This window comes from Schistocerca serialis, chromosome 4 (genome assembly GCF_023864345.2).
Source record: "Schistocerca serialis cubense isolate TAMUIC-IGC-003099 chromosome 4, iqSchSeri2.2, whole genome shotgun sequence".
Classification (NCBI taxonomy): domain Eukaryota; kingdom Metazoa; phylum Arthropoda; class Insecta; order Orthoptera; family Acrididae; genus Schistocerca; species Schistocerca serialis.
In genome coordinates this window covers 139,518,352-139,543,687 of record NC_064641.1, presented here as the reverse complement: position 1 = coordinate 139,543,687, position 25,336 = coordinate 139,518,352, and the positions used below count along the sequence as shown (strand labels likewise).

The window sequence follows — 25,336 nt, the reverse complement described above, 5'->3', positions numbered from 1 at the left end:
CAGGACCCAACCCAACCGCCGACACACCACACGTTCCAGCAGCTTACAAAGAATGTTGGTGAGGCTGAGGGGCCAATAGCTATTCACATCAAGTGGGTTTTTACTCGGTTTGAGCACTGGAATGATGGTTCTCTCCCACCATTGCGATTCAAGGATGCCATCGCACCAGATCCAGTTGAAGACGACGAGGAGATGTTGCTCATAGTCAGACAAGAGATGTTTAATCATCTGACTGTGGATCCAATCCAGCCCAGGAGCTGTGTCGGGGCAATGTGCAAGGGTGCCGAGGAGCTCCCACTCTGTAAACAGGGTGTTATAGGATTCACTGTGGTGTGTAGTGAATGAGATTACTTTCCATTCCATCTGCCGTTTGAGGGTGCGAAAGGCTGGGGGGTAATTCTCCGACACAGAGGCTCGAGCATAGTGCTCAGCAAAGTGCTCGGCAATCGCATTTGTGTCAGTAGACACCACACCATTGATGTTAATGCCAGGGACACCTGTTGGGATCTAGCACCCAAAACCATGTCTGATCTTCATCCAGACTTGGGAAGGTGACGTATGGCACCCAGTGGTCAACACGTACCTCTCCCAACACTCCTCTTTCCGTCTTTTTATAACCTGGGAAACGTGGGCATGGAGCTGTTTAAAAGCTATTAGGTGCTCCAGGGAAGGGTGCCTCTTCTGTCACTGTAGAGCCTGCCTTCGCTCTTTAATGGCCTCAGCAATTTACAGCGACCACCAAGGTACTATTTTTTGCCATGGGCACCCTAAGGAACAAGGGATTGCGTTTTCTACTGCAGAAATGATCGTTATAGTGACCTGTACAACCATCACATTTGCTCAACCATCACACTGATGGCAACATGTGGGGGAGATTCTGTGGTGACAGTAGAGACGAAGGCTTCCCAGTCTGCCTTGTTTAAAGCCAAGCCAGGAGAGTAACAGGAAGATGGGGTAGTGGTCACTACTACACAAGTCGTCATGTGCTCTCCAGTGGATAGATGGGAGAAGGCCAGGACTGCAGACTGAGGGATCAATGTCCGAGTATGTGCAATGTGCCACACTGAAATGTGTTGGGGCTCCTGTATTGAGGAGGCAAAGGTCGAGATGAGTGAATAGGTCCTCAACATCTTTGCCAAGGCCATTAACCTTGGCTCCACCTCACAAAGGGTTATGGGTGTTAAAATCACCCAGAAGGAGAAAGGTGGGGGGAGTTGTGAAATGAGTGCAGCCGAAACATGGAGTGGTGCTTCACCATCTGGAGGAAGGTAGACGTTACAGATGTAATTTCCTGTGTTGTCCTCACCCTGACAGCCACAGCTTCTAAAGGTGTTTGAAGAGGCACAGGTTCGCTACAGACAGAGGTAAGGATGAAAATACATAATCCACCTGACTGTCTGTCACAGGCAGGACAGTTTTTGTAGTTCTCTGATGCCATGAAGGGCGGGTGTCCCCATTGCGGGAAACTGTGTCTCTTGAAGGACAATGCAAAAAGCAGGTGTTCTGCTTAAAAGTTGATGTAACTCAACTAGGTGGGAGAATAAACAGCCACAGTTCCACTAGAGAACGATGCTTTCTGTCGTGTGGGGTGGCATGGAGTGATCAAGGAGGCAAATTAGGCCCCAGTATCACCTGTCGCCACCTTGAGTGTTGGCATCCAAGGTGTCAGTGAGATCTAGGTCCTCAGGGGACACCAGAATCTCCATTTTGTCCTCAGGCGCAGAGCCGTGGGGGAGTGGTGGTGTAGGGGGCATTGGAGGTTCCCGTTTCTTAGTGGACTTCTCCTTGGAAGTTTTGCCCTCTTGCTGCTCCTTAGGGGCTGGCTGGGAGGGATTCTCGGAAGTAGCTTGAGGGACAGAGGAAGACCTTGAAGCCCTCTGACCAGCAGCCAGTGGCTTTTTCAACCACTGGCTGGTGTCCACTGGACCACTGGGGGGAATGGGGGGGGGGGGGGGGGGTGGAAGGGGGGGGGGGGGACGACCATGGAAGGTAGAGTCCCAAGCGACCCCTTCTGCATAAGAGGAGCTGGAGAAGGCCATTTGCTTCTCTGGCTGGGCGGAGGGGACCGATGTCCCCTTCATTCTGGGGGGCGATGCTCCCAAAGTAGAAGCTTTGGGAGCAACAGAAGTCATGCTCCCAGCCAACTGGAGAGGGGAGGAAGAAGGGCAGCCCTGAGGGCCCACTGAAGTAAACTTAGATGATGAGTGTAATGGTGTTATTGATGGTGACACCATCATGACAGCAGCATAAGAAGATAACATGGGAATAGGGTTTAGTCTTTCATATTTGAGTTTAGCCTTGCAGAAGACAACCTGTCCAGGGTCTTTTACTCCATAATTTTGCACTCGTTTTGGAGTACTGGGCAGTCCAGCGAGCAATGGGAGTGATGCTGTCTACAGTTCACATGTTGGAGGAGGTGCACATGAAGTATTCGAATGCAGCACATGGAGTATTCGAATGCAGCGAATGTCCGCAGTCTTGACATGTGGTGCTGGAAGGTCACTGGGAGGACATGTGCCCGAATTTCCAACACTTAAAGCACCACATAGAGGGAGGGACATGGGGTTTGACGTCACATTGGCACGCCATCACCTTGATCTTTTCAGGCAATGAATCATCCTCAAAGGCCAAGATGAAGGCACCAGTGGCAACCTTAGTGTCTTTGGGTCCCCTGTAAATGCGCTGTATGAAATGAACACCACGCCATTACAAATTGGCACATAGCTCGTCATCGGCCTGTAACAGCAGGTCACGATGAAAAATAATTCCCTGGACCATATTGAGGCTTTTGTGGGGAGTTACCGAAACAGGAATATCACCCAGCTTGTCACAGGCGAGTAATGCCCGGGACTGGGTTGGGGAGACCGTCTGAATCAAAACCGACCCACTGCGCATTTTGGACAGCACTGTCCCTTTCCCAAACTTATCCTCCAGGTGCTGAACAAAAAACAGAGGCTTTGTTTTCAGAAAGGAGTACCCATCAGATCTGCTGCACACTAAGTAACATAGTAATGATGTAGGGTCATACCTGTCAGCATTAAAATCAACCTTACCTTTCTTAGTGACTGCTGGGGCCATTCAGCCCCCCGCAAAAGATGACATAGTCCAGTTAATCATGGGTCATCTGCCCTGATGCCACCCACCCCAATCAGGGGCTCTCCTCACGGGTGCCACCCAGCCACTGAAAAGGCCACCTGGCATGATAGCCATTGCCGGGAGTCCTGATGCCCCAAGAAGACAGGCATTTACTCCTTGGCATACGTGGGGAGTTTACAGCTCATGCAGTGCAATCCCTGTGTAGTCACAAGGCTGCCACCAAATGGGGTACATAACGGCCCCACCACAATGGACTGGCTACCATGCTGGATACTGGGTGCAGAGAAATCTAACAATGTCATGGGGGCAAAAGAGGACAGGAGACAACCAAAGAGGTGTCCTTGCCCAAATAGTTGAATTGCAGGTGGAGATGCAAAGCTATGATGAGAAAAGGTTGAGGAGATCGAATCTCGTAGCACTGTGGATAACTTTGCACAACGTAAGGTGTCCTTCCCTAAATGGCCCACTTTTCTGTAGAATTTGGAAAGTGGCAGGTCAAACCATGAAATGGAACCTGAACTCATAGGGTCAAAAAATGTGAGACTCCTTTTAGTCACCTCTTACAACAGGCAGGAATACCTCAGGCCTATTCTGACCCCCAGACCCACAGGGGCTAGGACAATGACTAACGAAGGTTAAGGCCAGAAGGGGTATGGGAACATGGCCTATATTGCACAGAAAGTTCCCATCTGTGCAGTTCACAAAAGTTGGTTTTGGTGGGAAGGATCTATAAGGCACAGGCTGTGAAGCAGCCACTGAAATGAAGGATGTTGTGTTTGGCAGCATGCTCAGCAACTGGGTAGTCCATTTGTTTCTTGGCCACAGTTTGGCCATTAATGCAGACAGACAGGTTGTTGGTTGTCATGCCCACATAGAATGCTGCACAGTGGTTGCAACTTAGCTAGTAGATCACATGACTGGTTTTACAGGTAACCCTGCCTTTGATGGGATAGGTAATGTTTGTGACCGGACTGGAGTAGGTGGTGGTGGGATGATGTATGGGACAAGTCTTGCATCTAGATCTATTACAGGAGTATGAATCACGAGGTAAGGAGTTGGGAGCAGGGGTTATGTAGGCATGGATGAGTATATTGTGTAGGTTCTGAAATGAGAAATGTCCTGTCCGTTATCCTTCCCACCCCTCCCATGGTGGTATTCCGCCGTCCACCAAAACTACACAATACCCCCTCTCCCCTGCCTTCCATCTGACTTCCCGACAGCACATAGCTGCCCTACCCCTTGTCCCTGCACGCTCTTCAGCAGTACTGCACTGTCCACCACCCATATCCTACTATACCTCCCCCTCCCTACCATAGCTCCTCCTTACCACCATGCAGTCACCACTCCCATCATGCACTTGTGCTGCTGCTTGCAGTGTGGCTACAGTTGGCTGAGACTGCAGTCATATGTGTGTGTGTGTGTGTGTGTGTGTGTGTGTGTGTGTGTGTGTGTGTGTGTGTGTGTGGTCTATTTTTGATGAAGGCTTTATGGGCCAAAAGCTTTATTTGTGATAGTCTTTTTGTTGTGCCTATCTGTGACTCAGCATCTCCACTATATGGTGAGTAGGAACTTTTCTTTTCATAATACAGATGAGCTTATTGTATGCTTAGAACATGTGGCAAATCCAGAAGGGATAGATGTTCTGTGCCTCTCCGAACACCATGTAACAACAGCAATGTAGACATTAAATGTCAGGGATTAAAGACTTGCATTATTTTCATGTAAAGTTAACATGGCAAAAGGAGGAGCTGCAACGTATGTGAAAGTTGGACACAAAGTTAAAAATACTGAAAAAAGAAACAATTTCTGTGTTGCTCAGAACCTAGAAGTGTGGACTTGTGAGTTGTTACTGCAGAATACTTGTCTGTAACAGACTACAAATTCCCTCTAGGAAACTTTAGCTATTTGTTAATGAGCTACCTGTCTGAAAAGAAGAAGCAGTTAGTAGTTTGTGGGGATTTCAGTGTAGATTTCTTAAAAAAAAATGGACAGAAAGAATAGACTAGAGTTATTTGAGTGTTTCAATGTAATTTCAGAAGTCAATTTTTTCAACTCTTGTGCAGCATAGTAGTGGGGCACTGATTGATAACATTATTATAGACAGAGCTCAGGCTGAAACAAATAAAGTGTACCCAATTGCTAATGTACTACCTCATAATGACACACAATTAAAGGAAATAGTATGGCATCTTACAACCCAGAGGTAGGTTCATGCAGAGCTGTGAAGCTTATTAAAGGCAACAGAATACAATGTTTTAAGAGTAAGCTAGAAGGGTTGGTACTGGATGAGTTAAATGTGGAAAGAGATGGTAATGTGAAATTCAGTTTGTTATATAATAAATTACTATAATCATGTGATAGTATCTTTCTGAAAATATTGTCCAAAAACACTGTTGTGACCAGTGGACACGATTAGCTGACTGCCAGTAATGTCAGAGGCCCACACGCAGGCTGCTCAGAGCACTGCCTCGCACACTTATGCCTTGCTGGAGAGCAGATCATTCTCTGAACTTGCTACATGTTATAGTTGAAAAATATAATGATCTTGTTGTTTGTCTTAGAGTCAAGATGTTCATTACAGTTGAGACTCAATAAATGCTCTCTTTTCATTTAGTCTCATTTCTATGGTAATTTGGAGGAAGTACAGCAGTTGTAGATTACAAGTTCATTAACTGTAGACCCCACATAATATATGCAAGCAAGTGGCAGTCTTGTAGCCCTGCAAGACTTAGCTTCAGCGGTGACCCCGATGCGATACATGGTCAAGGAATACAGTTTTTGAAAGAAGAATCGTCTTGCATCTCTAAAATGACAGATAACAAGCTGCACATCACGTCAAGACTGACTGTGCAACTTCTACCATTTTGGCCTACCAATTCTGTTCTCTGGTTTGTGCAAGTTGAAGCAAGTTTCTTATGTTCAGGAATAACAATGGACTCATCAAAATTCACACTTGTGGTCATCTAACTTGATAATCGATTCATGGTGGGGGTGCAGGGCACTATAATGACTCCACTGGAAACAGATGTGGACTTGAAGTCAGAACTCATATGCTGAGTACCTGCCTCTCAGATGGTGAAAGTATGACAAATCTTAACACAGAAAGCAACAAGTGACAAGAAATCAATGCAGTACCTATGTCACTTATGTGGCAAGGTTGATGCACACACGGTACCAGATATGTTGTTATGCACATTATGCTGCAGCAGAATACTGGCACAAGTTGAAGCGATAATAGTATCTCAAAAGGAAATGCCTTTAGATGACTTGGCAACCCTGGCTGATTGCATTCAGGGTGCCACTGTGTCCGCTTCCAGTTCTGACTCAGCAGTTATGTGCAACAGTGCTTCAGTGGACGAAACCTGATTGTGATGGATTGTCGACAAAGGTGAAGGCACTTGGAGAACAACTGAACAGCGACTTGTTAAACAAGACTGACGTCCTGGGTGAACAACTGAATGAACTTCTCGCCAACTGTTATGCTAAAAGTAGGCACTGACAGCACTCACAGAGCCATTCCACATCCCATGGTTCTCATTGCGATGACAACATATGCTGGTAGCATCAGTGCTTTGAGGATCAAGCTCACAAGTGCAGCATGCCATGCGAGTACGTGAACCTCAAGCATCAAGCAGAAGTCGATGCCCCTACTTGTACCTCTACCTTCAAGTTGTCAGCAACCAACAGTGCCATCACTCAAACATATGACGCACAACATGCAGAGCTGGATCTGGGACAGCGTCATACAATAAAATGGAATTTTGTCATTGCTGACGTGATGGAACCAAGAATTGGAGCAGATTTCCTTGCCCACTACCACCTGCTACTGGACATCACCAACACCCACTTACTAGATGCTGTGGCTGAGCCGACGACATCAAGCTTATCCAGGCAGCAAAAGACCATTTCGCCACTCCACCACACTCACATGGCCTCTGGGGGCCCCTCAGCAGGTATTTAATGATACTATCCATTACATTAACACCACGGCATGTCCCCCAGTTTTGTCTTGGCCCTCATGGTTGACCCCTCCAAGAAGACTCTGGCTGAAGCTGTGCTTCTGGCAGCACACTCACAAAAGATGTGCCCCTGGCGCTGGTGGTGGATGCTAGTCAGGTTACGCTTTCCATGGTGCTTCAACAATATGTCCACGAGATGTGGCAGCCGCTTGCCCTCTTTTCTCGCAAACAAATGGCAGTGCAGCAAAAGTGGAGCACATACAATTGGGAATTGCTGGCCATTTATACAGCAGTGAAATATTTCCGCATACAGCTAGGAGCATGGATCTTCATGAAATACACCAACCAAAAGCCTTTCATGTATGCCTTCCGTCCTCTCATGTGTGCCTTCCGTCAAAAGAATGATAAGTGCTCGCCACAACAAAATAACCAGTTCCACAGATATACATGTCTCAGGGCTAAACAAAATGGTGGCTGACTCTTTATCTTGGTTTAGTGCTGTCACGAACAGCATTGATCTCTTATGCCTGTACAATGTGCAGCAGTGTGATGAAGAGCTAAGTAACCTTCTTCAAAACACAGAGACTGAACTACAACTTGAACTTGTGAATGTGGCCGGAGCAGATGCTAATCTATACTGCAACAGTTACACTTGGAAAACTCGCCCATATGTGCCAGCAGGTCTACGCAAGTGTGTCTTCTATGGCACCATGACCTCTGTTATCCAGGCACCATGGCATTAGCAAAACTTGTCACCTCTCACTATGTTTGGCCCTAAGTACAAAATGATTATCAGCAGTTGGCCTGTGCATGCACGGCTTGTCAATGAAGTAAGATTGCTCGGTGAGTACATGCACCCGTTGGAAACTTCCCACAAATATGCAAGAGATTCATGCACGTACATTTAGGCATTGTGGGGCCTCGGCTGCCACAAGATGAACAGTGCTATTTACTGACGATCATAGATAGATTCACACAATGGTCTGAAGATATTCCGGCCGACAACACCTCTGCCGAGACACTGGCAGTGGCATTCAAGTCACAGTGGGTCATGTGATTTGGCTGCCAATTACGTACAACTACTGAGAGGGGATGCCAGTTTGAATCAGAGTTCTTCAATCAGAAGAGCATATTAGGTGCCACTACCCACCACCTCACCGTGACCTACCATACAGCCAGCAATGGAATGGTTCAGCACTGGTACCATTCCCTTAAGGCAGCACTCATGTGCTATGACACTAAGTGGACTACAGCCTTACCCCTTGTTTTACTCAGCCTGCCAGCGGTACATAAACCAACACGGATGTGGTGCCAGCAGAGCTAGTATATGGTGAGACATTGCACCTACTGGGAGAATTTATTGATTCAAGTGCTTCGTCAAAGGAAACTCTACACCAACTGGAATTTATAGGGCAACTCAGAGACATATCACATGAATCCAACCCCAGCCAGCATCACAGCATGGACAATGTCCCTCATTCATGCACAAGAAATTATCGAATAGTGCTTATGTCATGCTACATCATGAGGGAATTACGAGTAAACCAGCCATTGCACCACCATATACTGTTCCCCACCAGGTTCTAGCCCACAACAATAGCACTCTGGACATTCTAGTCAATGGTAAGTGCAACACTGTCTCAAGTGACTGGATTAAACCTACCATTATGTTTGAGGACCAAGTTGATACATCCTCACCCAGTCAACTGCCTCCACTGCCTTCTACAGGTGACCAGCCACCTCCTGCCTCACCAGTGCCGCAGCCACCATGCCAAATGCACTCAGGTCAGCATGTACACTATACTGCAAGATTCCTCAACAGCGTTGACTCTTATGGATGCTGGCGATGCTCCGCTTCTCCACGGTGGCAGATGTGGTGACCAGTGGAGATCATGCACTCAGCAGATAAGATCAGTTGATTGCCAGTAACATCACAGGAGTTTGTGTGCTAACTGCTCCGAGTGCTGCCTCATGCACTTACCCATATTTATTGCTGGAGAGCAGAGCATTCTTTGAACTTCCTGTATGTTATAGCTGAAAAATATAATTTTCTTACTGTTTGTCTTAGAGTCAAGATGTTCATTACAGTCAAGACTCAATAGATGTTACTCTCTTTCCATTTACATTTATTTCTATGATAATTTGAAGAGAGTACATCAGTGATAATGATATCCCACATAAAGCACACTGAAGTGGAAACAGTTTACTGAACATGTCACAGTTTGGATTCCAGAACGATTGCTTGACTGAGAATGCTATTTATATATTCATTGATCAGATAGCACAAGCCTTAAATAATAATATATCAGCAGTTGGTACTTTTTATGATCTCTCTATGACCTTCAATTGTGTAGATCATTATACTCTCTTAGAAAAACTTAAGTTTTACGGAACTGATGGCTTTACATACAGATGATTTGAATCACACTTGACAAACAGAATGCAAAAGGTGCTGAATAATTCAGACAATGTTGGAAAGGTAGAAAATTATAGTGACTGGGATGAAATCACAAAGGGAATCCCACAGGATTCATTTATCCAATTACACAAAATGCCTGGCAGGTAGCGAAGCAAGTTTTAAACCAAATTTAGAATTATGTCTCCTGGACATCTCCTTCTATTCCACTGAATAATTTCTGCTTAAGAAACTTGTTTTTAAGTGTAGCTGCATGAGTCCAAATAAAATGATAATATGTTTATTTATATTAGAACTAATTGACTACACATATCCTGTAAACTGAACGGTTCCACACCATTTCAATAAAAAAATCTTTCAAATGATCTATGAAACATGTAACCAACTAACTAATAACCCACTGACCAACTTTTTATAGGAAATGCATGACCTATGCATAGGAATGTAATACCACATACAGCTGGAAACCTACTAAGGGCTTGTTGAATTCATATGATGCAAAACTGCTGTTGTATTGCATTTAATGTGGGATAACACAATATTAAGCATGTAGTCATAACATTTGGTTGTCAGTCTATTATCTGGTTTAAGCTCCAGACCATTGCATAGTGTCTCATGGAGCAATGGCAAAACTGACAATATTAATGGTGATCTTTCCATTGGATGGGAAAGTTGCACAACTGTACCCTTAGAGCTGCTCAAGAGAAGTACAACATGTGCTAACATGGTGTATCGCTCTCTCCCTTCCATTCATCCATAACAACCTAGTTGCAACACTCCACTGTACAAGCACTTACAACAGTCCCCTACATGACAAAGACAGACACTCTAGACATTTCACAACAGATCGGAGTTAGGCAACAGCAAACCACCAACACTGTGAACTCATCCAGGCAGCAATGAGATGCCACTGCATATGCAATAGACATTCATTTCATGAGTTTGAGACTTACTTAAGATGTTACTAATCTTCCTTCATTTTCACTTTATACAGGCACTTTTCTCATATGACATACTGAAAGCTTTGGATCAATGCAATTAGGTAGATGTGATATTTCTTGATTTCTGAAAAGCATTTGGCTTATTCTCAGAAGGACAATCATATGAGGTATCAATTGAAATTAGTGACTGAATTGAGAACTTTTTGAAAGGGAGGACACAGCTTGTTATCTTGGATGGAGAGTAGTCATCAGATGTTGAAGTAACTTCAGGTGCTCCCCCTCCCCCTCTCCCCTCTCCCAAGAAAGTGTATTGGGGCCCTTGCTGTTCATGTTACATATCAATGACCTTGCAAACAATATTAATAGTAAAATCAGGCTTTTTGAGGATGATGTAGTTATCCATAATGAAACGCTATCTGAAAGACTCTGAATAAATACTCAGTCAGATTTTGATAAGATTTCAATGTGGTAAAGAGATTGGTGACATGCTCTATTTTTGGTGAAGGCCATACTGGCTGAAAGCTAATTTGTGACAGTCTTTTTATTGTGCCTATCCAACTCAGTATCTCTGCTGTATGGTGAGTAGCAACTTTCCTTTTCATAATATTGTTACATTCTATCCTGGATTTTCCATTGTTTGACATGAAAGTGCAATGTCGATATGGTATGTGACCAACACTGTCAGTGGTATTAGTGGAACAATATCCAAAACAAGACTTACTCAGTGATTTTATATCATACAATCATGATGTATTACAGCAACAAGGCTTTAGTCATGCACTGCATCTGCTTTTTTATGATGGACACTCAGGCACATTATTGATTCAATCCAGCAAAATTAACAAGAAGCAGTTGCAAGATACAACAAATCCTTCGATTTCAAATGAGCCACCCCACTGTGGAAGCCAGTACCAACTGAGCCAGCAAGATACATGCAACCCACCTCCCACTGTAAACAGTAATAGTGCGTGTTGTATCCACATCTTTACTGGTTTCACAGACACTTCAGCAGCAGAGCACGCAACTGCTCAACTCGTTGTGGGTTCTTAAACACTGATGGTGATCCATGGTAGGTACACTGGACCACTCAATAAAATCAAGACACCTATACAACAAGAAGAAATGCCACACCAGTTGGGCTATACGTGCACCTGACATCTGACCCCAAGTCTTTGATCATTTGTCAGAGAAGCAGTTCTTGGTGGATATGGGACTGGCAGTCAGTGCCATCCCAGGCAGAGCACCACCATTTACAACACAATCTTTGCACACCTAAAGGGAGCAGCTAATGACCCACCAGTGCAACAAACCGGAACTTTCAAATTAATGATAGATATAGGATGGTGACAAAAAGAACGCAGCAATTCATAATAGCAGACATGTGTGAATGAATCTTAGGAAAGGATTTCTGTCACCACTTTCACCTTGTGCCAAACCTAGTGGCAAAAGTACCTATGAAAATCACTTCAGGTGAAATTTTACATGGATATGCTGATTTAACAGAAGAACTCACATTGAATCTACAAACTTTTCCTCCTACAGGCAAACTGAACTACTTTCTATCAGGCGTGATCACGAGATACGAAGCACTTGAGTGTGATAGAGATCAACTATCAGAGGAAAATGCAGCACTTAAAACTTCAATAGAGACAGCAGGAGAAGAATTACACAAGCACATCTCATGGCATTACAATGCGAACAGTAGTAGCACTACACACTTCAGCATCAACAGCTACATCATATGGCCTCTTCAAGAGCGGCATCCAGCACACCATGCTGAGAGCAACAGCCATGGCCCTCACGGAATTTTCAGGTCAGTATTCAAAGTGTGCTAGTGTTCCCATCATGTGGCACTTGTACCAAACAATCACTATGCAGATATGGTCTACTGCAGGGAGCCAAACATGATAATATGCATTGTGTACAAATTACACCTGGACTGTCTGTGCATTTTAAAGTGTGGCACCCAGCACCAGATTGACTACATGCAGGTAAAACTGTGACAGATGAGCAACTGTGTGCAGAAATAGCACAGCCTCACCTGTACATTTAGTACAGAAAAAGGACTGTTCATACCAATTTTAAGAGGATTATTGGGCTCTGAATGTGTGAGAAATACCTGATAGATACCGGCAGTTGCCACCATTTTCAGAGTAATTTTCAAATTCCTGTGGCAAGAGAAGTGCCAGAAACAGCTGTCATTATCCTGTTTGGATTCTACGAGTTTTTTTTAATGCTGTATGGGCTAAGAAATGCCGCATAAACCAGGCAGTGCTTCACTGCCAGTTATTATTCCAATTTCCATTTTGTTTTTCTTACCCAGATGACATCCTAGTTTTCTCAGCTTCATGAGGAACACCTCCACACAGTTTTTAATACACTAGAACAGCACGACATCATAATAAACGAATAAAAATGCCTGAAGTTATTTCCCAAGCCCACCTAGTATATCAGGCAGGCATCTGCCACACACAGGAATGTAATAGAACTTTTACAGGCACTATCTGTATCTTCTAGTTACCAGGAGCTCAGGAGACTTTTAGGGGGAGTGGACTCCAACAGGTGTCACTTACCTCAAGTAGCAACACAACTAGCACCACTCACTGATGCCCTTGTAGGAGAAAAAAATTGGAAACAGCCACTGAAGTGGACCTGAGCAGTGCAACACACATTTGATGACATGAAGCTATTCTCATGACAGGCAGTCACATTAGCACACACTGTACCCAATGCTCATACCTACATCACAGCTCATGCGAGTTATACAGCCACTGGTGCACTGCTGCAGAAATTTGTAGATGACAAGCAACAACCATTACAGTTTTCTTTCACAGAAGCTCATGCACTTGCAACAAAAATGGTTAGCATTCGATTGTGAATTGTTCACAGTAAATGAAGTGGTACACCACTTTACGGCCAAAACAGAAAGCAGGCAAGTTCACCATCTTTACAGACCACTGCCCTCTAGCAGAAGCAGTAAGAAACCCAGGCAGTGACTGTTCGCTGACAATTCTGACATCTCTACCACCTCTGTCACTTCACAACAGCATATGAGGGGTGCTGAAATATGGTAGGCGACTATCTGTCACAAATCAATGCATTGTCCATGAGCACAAATTATGAGGGGCTTGCAGTGGCACAGGAACAAGACCCACAAATACAAGAACTTTCGCACAACACAAAGTACCAGCCTCAAGTTTGAATATTGTTCGCTTCCTGGTATGAAGCGTCAGATTTGGTGCAGCATTTCTCAGGACAGTGCCCGCTCAATGGTGCCTTCGGCCATGTGGAAACATGTCTTTGACTGCTTGCACTAACTGTCTCACCTGTAGCTATGACCCTCAACAAAATTAGTAATGGATAATTTTGTTTTGTGTGGCTGGAAGCAAAATGTAGCTGTAAACAGCGGCCACAAGCATGTGAAGAATGTCAACAAAGCAAAACTGGATGTCATGCCACACTGGGTCTATGCCATTTTGACATCCCTATAGGCAGACTAGAACATATTGTCTTAGAATTGGCCAGGCCCCTTCCAGACTCAAAAGGTTATAAATAGTTTCTTTGTGACTGACTGTTGACAAGCTGGATGAAGGCAGCACCATTTCGAGATTTTGCGGTACAATCAACAACTAAAGCATTTCTACAGTTGTGGATTTCTGGATTTGGTTGCCCGGGTGTGGTTACCACTGACTAGGGCCCTCAATAAGAGTTGGCCCTGTTCACGGGGCTATGCAGGTGCTTTTGCACTGTAGTATAATACTTTTTCTGTCACTTTTTCTCTTTAGTGCAAACGTTTATGCATAGTTTCACAAGTGATCTATATGGATCAAAGACTCATTATGACTGTGATAGAGAAAGAGAGTATCCATGACTCCTAATATAAAAACTCTGTGGCTAGAATGTGGAACATTATGGATACTATGGACTGACTGACTTCTGATTTAGCAATTGGCGAGAGTAGGATCACAGCAGAACTATAATTAGTGGCATTGTTGTAAGATGCCATTTTGAATACAGAATGTAATTTGATTAATTATGATAGCATTTCATCTCATAAAAGAGGATGATGAATCCTGAAATGTAGCGATGAAGATCACTTGTGGAAAAATATAATTTCATGAATTGAAAAGGTACGTTTAACTCCTCGATTATTTTAATTTCTCCCTTGTCTTTGACACGGAACATTATTTGGTGTGTTGTAACTCACAGAGAATTTTGTATCCTGGGAAATCAATAAAGCCTGTACCATGACTGTTTATGCTCTATTTTGAGAGATCAATTGCAGGACTTTTGTCAAAATTTATACACAACTTGGACACTGGTTCCCATGCTGCAGAGTGAGTACATCATAATACCCAAGATAGCTTCCCCATGGCATACAATTGTGCCTCTGACTATTTTAAGAATTTTCAGAGTTGACGATTGCTGGAATTCTGCATAGCCACAGAAATCAATTAAGATGATGAAAGGAAAGCTAGAAGAGTTTCAAGTGGTGGTGAATAGTGATGGCAAGGTATATCAAGCTCCATGACAACAAACTTTTGGTGACATATCCAGTTCGCAAATCCAAATGTATATTTGCCAGACTATAGTCCCCCATACAGTCCACAAGAAGCCGCTATGGGCCAGTACATGTATTCTACACCTAACAGTGAAGAGAAAATTCTCAAGTATCGTCAATTTCAGATATTTAATCCCGATAACAGGATGGTAAATTCCATAGCATTTGTGTGAAGCTTCAGGGGAGTTTTGCCGAGGAACTGGACTGATGCACAGAAGATAAGCTATAGATCTAGTTATATTCGAGGAGAAGGTGAACTATGGGTGACTGGCACATGTGAATCTTGTCAGACTTATGATGAATTTGAACAGGTATTCTTAGCAAAATAATGGTTTTATGGAATTCAAAAAAGGCTGCACCAAGAAGTATTTTACCCTGAAAAATTCTCATTCAAGCAATGGATATTAAGAAAGTATTTTAAAAAATATCTTTATAAATGTCACTACCGGGATGATCCATTACCACAACAGGATATACTGAGAATATTGAAAGCTAGATTTCTGGTCAGTGTCTGAAATCAGCTCGTTGATGTGTCAGATGAAAATTTGGAGGGATTTTTATCTGTATTATAATTTGCCTGACCTGATTCAAGAAGACTTTAAGTCCACGTCGGGATTGAATAACAGGTATAATAAAGTGAACAGTGGTGTCTATCACTCACCAAATGGTCGTGGAAATGGTAGTAATGGACAAAGAAGCAACAAAATGGATAAAGCAAATCCAAGTGACATACCAAATGGTAGTCCAAACAATAGTTGAAAGAACAACAGTGGAAATGGAAATGGAGGGGCTTCTGACCGGCCAGAAACAAATTTAATAAAGGCGATCTGAGGTACAATCAAGTCCAACCTAATAACCAGCAACTAGTCGGTTTTGGAACAATATTTTTCCACGATAGCAACAACAGAACCAGCCACAGTTTATGCCAGAAGATTGGCACTGCAGACACCAATAATTACAGAGGTAACAGACATCGCAAATAGCGGCAGTGGAGAGTATCCAACAAACTAATCGTGACCGCCTCAAGTCACTGAGATGCCATCAGAGATTAGAATAGAGGCTGCAACCAGCAACTGCGATTGCTACGGTACAACAATGGGAAAGAATTATTGGAGGAATTGTGTGAAGATATTTATCAGTGTGACAAGGTTTATCCTTTCATGCCAGTGTTGGAAATCCTTGCTAGAATCAAAGGAATTCCAGTCACTGTAACATTAGACACGGAGATTCGGCTAGTGTGATATCGAGAACTTTGTTCTAAAAGCTATTGCGAAAAGCAAAACTACCAAATTTGCCAATGGAGACCTGCAGAATTACAGGAGCTTTAAGATTCAAAAGTGTCATGATGCAGACACAATAGAAATTGAAATTGGGAAATGCAGCAATCACATGCACATTCCTGACTGTTGAAAATTTGATCATGGATTGTATCCTGGGCGTTAGTAGCATACAAGAGAGGAAAAGAAGCATCGACTTCTCAACGGGGAAAGTGAAATTTTGGATTAACGGTACTTTAGTGGAAGTTGACTTAATGTGGAAAGAAGGAGTACATGAGCAGTACTGCCGGTCGGCCTGCATGAGCTTGATCGTCACAAATAATAACTGCCAAAAAATGCTTTACCTGAACGCAGTGAAAGTATCTACATTTTCATTTTCAGATCAAGTAATTGAGAAACTGAAGGAACCTATGCACCTCACTGATAAAGAGAAGTGGCAATTATCAAGCATTCTATTATCTCTCTCTCTCTCTTTTTAAAGATAGACCCAGAATCATCAAAGAATGTGTGTGTCATCTTGATGTTATGCCACATAGGACATACTGTCATAGGTTCTGTATTGTTCCTTGTGGTGTCTTAAATAATTTGAGGAAATTATGAACAACTTCCTTCATGCCTCAACCAAATTCATGCCTGCTGAATTGATGGTTGTTGTTGTTGTGGTCTTCAGTCCAGAGACTGGTTTGATGCAGCTCTCCACGCTACTCTATCCTGTGCAAGCTTCTTCATCTCCCAGTACCTACTGCAACCTACATCCTTCTGAATATGTTTAGCGTATTCATCTCTTGGTCTTCCTCTATGATTTTTACCCTCCAATACTGTCCTCCAATACTAAGTTGGTGCCGGCCGGAGTGGCAGAGCAGTTCTAGGCACTACAGTCTGGAACCGCGCGACCGCTACGGTCGCAGGTTTGAATCCTGCCTCAGGCATGGATGTGTGTGATGTCCTTAGGTCAGTTAGGTTTAGGTAGTTCTAAGTCTAGGGGACTGATGACCTCAGAAGTTAAGTCCCATAGTGCTCAGAGCCATTTGAACCATTTGAACTAAATTGGTGATCCCTTGATGCCTCAGAATATATCATACCAACCGATCCCTTCTTCTAGTCAAGTTTTGCCACAAATTTCTCTTCTCCCAAATTCTGTTCAATACCTCCTCATTAGTTATGTGATCTACCCATCTAATCTTCAGAATTCTTCTGTAGCACCACATTTCGAAATCTTCTGTTCTCTTCTTGTCTAAACTATTTATCGTCCACGTTTCACTTCCATACATGGCTACACTCTACACAAATACTTCCAGAAACAACTTCCTGACACTGAAATCTATACTCGATGTAAACAAATTTCTCTTCTTCAGAAACGCTTTCCTTGCCATTGCCAGTCTACATTTTATATCCTCTCTACTTCGACCATCATCAGTTATTTTGCTCCCCAAATAGCAAAGCTCATTTACTACTTCAAGTGTCTTATTTCCTAATCTAATACCCTCAGCATCACCCGATTTAATTCGACTACATTCAATTCTCCTAGTTTTGCTTTTGTTGATGTTCATCTTATATCCTCCTTTCAAGACACTGTCCCTTCCATACAGGTGCTCTTCCAGGCCCTTCACTGTGTCTGACAGAATTACAATGTCATCGGCAAACCTCAAAGTTTTTATTTCTTCTCCATGGATTTTAATTCCTACTCTGAATTTTTCTTTTGTTTCCTTTACTGCTTACTCAATATACAGATTGAATAACATTGGGGATAGGCTACAACCCTGTCTCACTCCCTTCCCAACCACTACTTCCCTTTCATGCCCCTCGACTCTTATAACTGCCATCTGGTTTCTGTACAAATTGTAAATAGTCTTTTGCTCCCTGTAATTTACCCCTGCCACCTTCAGAATTTGAAAGAGAGTATTCCACTCAACATTGTCAAAAGCTTTCTCTAAGTCTACAAATGCTATCAACATAGGTTTGCCTTTCCTTAGTCTATTTTCTACGGTTTTCTAGGTTCTTCAAAGTCCTCCGCCTCTCAAACCCCTGCTTGGAGAACACACTCAGGAACATCATCCTAGAAGCCAGCTGTAAACTTGAGTTCCATGCCACACACCACCTGAAAAAACTATCCACTGTGCTAGTGCAACATCTAAGAAGTGAAGTCGCTCTCCCTATCCCTCACAAACACCAACCACAACAGCACCTTCAACAAACCCCCCTCATAGCCAAAAAACCTAGCCTAGCCACCCTACTCAGTCTCCCAATCCCAGCACATACTCCACACAGACCCAATCTCAACTATAAACACAGTCAAATGCCACATATCACCAGTCCCAATTCAGTTCTAAACCTCTCATCCTCTCTCCTCCAGAGACATCTGTTCTATCAAAAGGCTTAACCTTTAGCCCCACGCCTAAATTCAACCACAGTGCCCTGGTTAAAGATCTCCTCTCATTCTCCCGGAACCTCAACTGGAAATATCACTTCACCACCCAAACACAGCCCCCAAATACTAGACCCAGTGTTGAACCCTGTCTAGAACAGTTCTGACCGCCTTCTCAAAGGGATCCTCCTCCCCTCCCCCAAAACCATCCCTTACAGACATTTCAGGAATTCCTCACGTCAAGTGTTGCCTCCCAGTCCTTCTTGAAGAACATCCCGACAACCCCCAAAATCACCCCAGCTGAATCCCGTGCCATTAAGAAGCTGAAAACAGACCGCTCTATTATCATCCTCCCGGCGGATAAAGGCTCCACAACTGTAGTTCTTGACCGTGTGGAGTATGTGGTAAAAGGACTACCTCAACTCTCCGTGTTACCCAGGATCCCACTCCCTCCATCCAGACTGAGCTGCAGAAAATCCTAAAAATCCAAGGTCCCTCACAAGGCCTCACAACAGCTTCCATAGACCTACTCACTCCACCTGAACCACGTACCCCTACCTATTAACCAAAATACCTCATTATGTTAAGCTTAGTATATGTTCTAAGGTTCTACAATAAATTGATGTCAAGGATAATGGCCAGCAGTTTTATGAATCACTTCTACTACCTTTTTTGTACACAGGTGTGACCTGCACCTTTTTTCCAAGAACTGGGCACAGCTTTTCTTTCAAAGGATCTATGATAGATTATAGTTACAAGAGTTAGCCTAAATCAGCCACAAGTTCAACATAGAATCTGAATAGGGATTTCATTGGCCCTGGAGCTTTGTGGAATATTAATGATTTCAGCTGTTTCTCAACACCACTGACACTGATACTTATCTCATTCATCTAAGGTGGTAAGAGGATTAAATTGGGGCAATCCTCCTAGGTTTTCCTTTGTAAAGGAACATTAAAAACCAAGTTAGGAATTTCTGTTTTTACTTTGCTACTCTCAACTTTAGTCTCTGTATCATTTGCTAAGGACAGACACTAACTTCGGTGCCTCTAACAGCCTTTATGTAAGACCAGAATTTCTTTGGGTTTTCTGAAATATCATTTGACAAGATTTTGCTATGATAGTCATTGAAGGCATCTGCATTGCTCTCTTAACAGCCAAGGGCATTTCAGTCAGCATCTCTCCGTGTATGGCCCTACACTTTGTTTTACACCTATTATGCAGTAATCTCTGTTTCTTTAGGAGTTTCTTTATAGAGGACATATACTGTGGAGGGTCCCTCCCATTATGAACTGTTCTACTGGGTACATAACCAGTGCAAGGTCAACTATTCTTTCAAACTTGAGCCACAGTTCCTCTAAATGCTCTTGCCCTGTGCTGAAATATTGATTTTTTATCTAGTTTATCTGCTTGTTTTAGATATCCTTTTTACTTCGGTAATCATTGTTGCTACAACTGCATCATGGTCACCGATACCAGTTTTGATCCTGAAAGAGGTCAGGTCTGTTTGTTGTTATGCTATCCAATATATTAATATCCACCATGAGTGGGGTTGCTAACCATCTGTTCTAGGTAGTTCTTTGATATGCTCACCTGTATGGCATGTGCACAGTACACAAAAATCTCAAATATGACTTTGGTACCTATTATAGTCTTTTGGTTATTTAGAATTCATAAGTGTAATTAGTTTACCTAAAAATTGTGCTAATTGCAATCACTACCAATTTCAGATTTCTTTGTTATTGTTGACATATTCCTTTATTAACTACCTGACAAAGTAGATAAAAAATACATATAAATAAGTGAAGTCTCCCTACAGCCAATGATGAAGATGTGTTAGCAACAGTCACATTCAGTTACTTTCAGAATAATTAAGTTCTTTCATAAATGCATTGACACTGGAATAGAATTCCACATCTAGGCAATGTAGCCAGTGTAATTTAATACAAAGTATTGTTGTATATGAAAAGTTCTTATTTAAACAAATCTTATTCTACCATTCATTCACCCAGAAAACCTTTTCTGTCACTAACAAATTTCAACATTCTTCTCCAGTTTCATTTTTTTCTGATCAGTTAACATTTTCTATACAGGTTGATTTTGATAAATGGTGACAAACTGCAAGAAATAATCTTGAGAGAATAAAGAGCAAAAAAAGACCATAGGAACATATGGCTGGAAATGTGCTCCATGGGAGCTACATCCATTTGCAGGTGGAGATAAAAGGTTCTGGCAGTGTTGGTTTCAATGATTGAAAGCACACATAAGAACACCTCAGGAAAGATGGAATGTTCTGCCTGTACTAGCGTTTTAGTGGTGTGTTAGCAAGGAACCATCAGCACCTGCCCAACCTCAATATGTGGTTGGGATAGATGTTGTCGAGATGCTTTCAAGTGGCAATGCAGAAATGAGCTGGAGTACTATCACGTAGTAGCCATGTTGTGCTTTGTACTAACAAAAGCACCTCTTTCAGCAGGGGAGGCAGGTTCACATGCAGGAGGTGCAGATATGCCTTGCCTGTGGCCTGTGTGACACTGTGAAATGATGACTGGTCCCACAATGCAATTTCCAATAGTCCCCACCCACATATTGAGTATGAACTAGCATTGATGGTTCTCTGCCACCAGACCACTAATACACAAGTACAGACAGAACATTCCCACTTACCTGACATGTTCTCATGTCTACTTCCAATCATTGACACCGACACTGCCAAAGATCTTTTATGTCCTCTTTCAATGTCCCTATGATCTTTTTCACTCTTTATGCTCTCAGGGATCATCTCCTGCAGGTTTTCCCCACTTAGCAAAATCACACTGAACAAAATATGTGAAAACTGTACTGTTGTGGGTGTCATACTCTTCAAAAAGCAAAATTAAGCAATCATATTGTCATATTATGAAGTTCTGTTTTACCTCTGTGATCAGTGGTAGTGTCGCTAGAAAGCCCAGAAGTGAACACATGGGGAGTATATATTTCTGAAAATGCCATGCACTGTAGTAACTTAAAATGCACTGCACGAATGCTGTCATATACGTTACCTGGAATACAGAAAATGCACACAAATATTTAGTTCATGAGTATTCTATATACATATATATTTAATTGAAAATTACTTATGTATGAGCTATGAAAGTGTTTAACAAATTACAGAGGTACATAACTGGTAAAATATAACTCAACAGGACCTGATGTTATCCAGCACATACTAATCTCCCAGCTTTCGAAGTATAATTGTGGCATCTGTGTTATCATTCAACATATATTCTACTGATAATTGTTAACTGAAATAGCTTTTCAGTTCATTCATTCAACCATCAACCTGTCTTGTTCTCTAGATCCCACTATGACACAGTATCTGGATTTTTTCTCCAGTCCCAAATATATTTGCAAATTCTGAGATATCTTTCATATTACCATTTATATAACATGTTGTACAGTGGGGACAATTACTGAATGGATTTAATAGTGTAAAATTTTATTTTTATTTTTCACTTGATGTTCACCAGTGCCTGCTGCCTGGCAGCTAGTTGCAGCATATCAGTGACATTGCACAAAACTGGACAGAACCACTTTGAAACTCACGTGTTGAAACATTAGCAGCTAAACTCATGTGTTGTTGATGAGGAAACGCTACCGAACTGCGCTGTCTACAACTTGGCTGTCCAATAGGGAGGGTTGGAGGTGGTCACACGGGGGTGGAACCGCGGCCAGTCGCCGGGAGCAGATGCGCCGTCCTCTCTCTTCTGCTTGCAGCTTCCGACTTGACCAGGCGCTCTTCTCTCCTGCTCTCTTGGGCAGCAGCCCATTCAGTTTCAGTGGCTTCTCTAGGCCTGCCTTTCCTTCGTATGGCATAAAACAACCAGGCACTTAAAACATGTTTGACTTCTTCATCTCAACGGATGCCCACTGCTTTCCATTCCTCACCAATCCTGACAGTTTAACATATGGTGACCAGAAGTGGGATTGCTCACCATTAGGCCCGTCTTATTGACCTAACTGAAGTTTAACATGCCGTACCTGATGAAGCTGCCAGCAGTACTTCGTGCCTGACGTGCGAGATGCTATGTGCAATAACAAGCGCACGCATTCGTGGTTCACCACACAGCCTTCCGCTGTTTTGGTGTTTCTAGCAGTTGCCGCAGCTAACGCCAGGCCACTTACATGGCCAAGCACTTCATCGCACCATACAGCCAGCTGCTGCCACTGTCGTTCCCAGACAATCCAATGGTACGCCGTGCCGCGGGTGGCCGCCTTCCACGTCATGCCGATGTAGTGCGGTGGCATGTTCTAGCCACACGCCGCCATCCAGGAAACGTGGGTGTTCTGGCCAACTAGCTGGGGCACGTCGCACAGCCGTCGACATCATCTCCACTGCTGTTTCCTGCCGCCGTTGTCCAATGAGATGCAGCCATCGACGACTCACTACCACCGTAACAGCAGCTTTTGTAAGTCCATCGCTCACTTTCTCCTCATCGCCATTTCCTTGCTGCCAGCTATGCTGTCATCTTGCCAAGTGTAGGCCTTTTTTTTCATGCTAAAATTGTAAAAGTTTTCAGCGAGCACTAGGTGTCCTAAAATTGTAACCATGCCTCAAACACATAGTACCGCCACTGGCGAAGGGAACTCCCCACCTACGGAAAAACCAGAACCAGTAGCTGCCCTTCAAGCAGAAATAGATAAGTTATTGTTACAAAAGATAGAATTGACAGAAGAATGCCAAAAGTTGGCTCAAGCACAGTCTGCCAATCTAAGTGCCTCAGAAACACACCCTGCTGCGCCGCAAATGGCGGGCAAGCACCTTAAGTAGCACAGTACCCCAACCACCCATTGCAACTTTGGCTAACAATTTGCCTGCAGTCAACTTCATCACATTGTTTTCTGGGAAACCTAATGAACAAATAAATTCCTTTCTACAAACTGTCAGAGATGTAGGCCGCGCCTGCGCTTGGCCAAACGATTTCCTTTTAATTGTACTCTGCCTTAAATTGTCAGGTGACGCCCCGTTCATATATCAAGTCAGTTCCTGCCCTTAGGGAGACCACCTCTTTTGCCACGTTAGAGGCTGGGTTGAAAGAGAGATATTCGGACAGGTGTGACGCCTGCTCTTACAGGGACAAGTTGTCCACCCTTCGCCAGAAACAAGGGGAGGATGTAGAGGCATTTGCTGATTGAATCCGCGCTGTGGCTTCCCATACTTACATGCTGGGTTTGGATCCCGTCCGTAACGAGGTGTTAATTGAGCAGGCAGAAGCTCGCTTGATTGATGTACTTATACGTGGAATCAACCTGTATATTGGAGGAGAGGTAAAAATAGCATCAACCGCCTCGTTGCATTATGCCACACGATGTGCAATGTTGTGATAGGAGTTAGTGCATTTTATTGCCAGTTCAGTGTGTCTGAACGAACATCCACATCCAATTTTTAAATATGAGCAGGGATTCCAACGCTGCTGAAAGGCAGGCCATGTTGCCACAAACCTTATTGTTCTCAGTTTGGAACCATAGGACATATGAGTAAGAACTGCCTGCAGAATCAAGGAAACGGGGGCCCTTGCACAACCAGCAGAGGGAAAAATTCACCATCAATTCACCATAAACCCAAAATCAGCCAGAAAATGGTTGGGAAGGTGAGTCATGCTGCCCGACTGTGTCCCCAGTAAAATTCACGCACCCAATCTGCCGCAGTGTCGTAAATGAGGCGACGAGTATCTTCCTCAATGGCAAAGTTCGAGGAAAAAATGTAAGAGTGCTTATGGACATGGGAGCGCAAACCAGTGTAGTACTCGTAGGTCATGGGGATAGATGAGTGTTAAAACCACCCCGTCACCACATTAATGGTCTGAGCGAAGAGATAATCGTACCCACTGGGTATTGCCAAGTTAAACTGAAAATCGGAGCTTGCCACTATCCTTTTGACATGGATGTAATTTGAAAACAAAGGCGAGATTTTAACATCATCCTGGGGAATGATTTCCTCCACCACTATCAGAGTATAGTAGATTACAGAATGCAAACTGTCCGTCTCGGTGAGGAAACCCACGGTTTTGGCGGTCCCCACATCATTCCGCCGTAGGGTACTTGTGAAACCCGGCTGCTTCCACAGGTTCCTTCCACGCAAATGTTGGCGTTATGTACAACTACCTCTGTTAGAATCAGCAGTTGCATGGGACGCATTCTCTGGCTTGGGGTCAATCCCTGCAAACTGCCGAGAACAGCCATATTGGTGGACCCTCTCCATCAAAACGATGTCCTCGACAGATTACAGGTACATGTTAAACATGGTTTAATGACAGCGGAAGTGCAGGGAAAGAAATTTTATGTTCCCATCTGTTTGGACAATTTCGGAACGAAAAAGGTAGAAATTCCTAGTGGCACCATTATAGCAAGCGGCCATGAGATCGAAGAAAACCACTCTGGACAAGAGAAGGTGAAACCTAATCAAAACAACGGCTTCCAGAACACAGCATATGCCATATTACTCTGCTCAGAGACAAATTTAAGAATAAGTTAGCTCATCTGCCTGTGGCCGACCAAAGCAAATTGTACTCTGTCTTGGAAGAACACTCCTGGTTATTCGAGGAAAGGCATTATTTGTCTTCTACTGACCTTGTTTACCATGAAATTTCCACTGGAGATGCAAGGCCCATTGTGCAGAAACCATATAGAACACCGTATCACCTCCAGCCTGTTGTGGAGGAAACTATCCAACAGCAGCTAGAGG

General features: G+C 43.4%; 1 protein-coding gene across 1 annotated transcript in view; it reads right to left on the bottom strand.

Moving 5' to 3' along the window:
* Positions 1 to 25,336, bottom strand: part of LOC126474326 (sodium-dependent nutrient amino acid transporter 1-like) — a 188,682-nt gene that overhangs the window by 85,271 nt on the left and 78,075 nt on the right. Inside the window, exon 4 of the mRNA XM_050101793.1 lies at positions 21,528 to 21,653. Coding sequence (XP_049957750.1) covers positions 21,528 to 21,644 — 117 coding nt within the window. The 5' untranslated portion in view covers positions 21,645 to 21,653. The remainder of the gene's footprint in view (positions 1 to 21,527; positions 21,654 to 25,336) is intronic.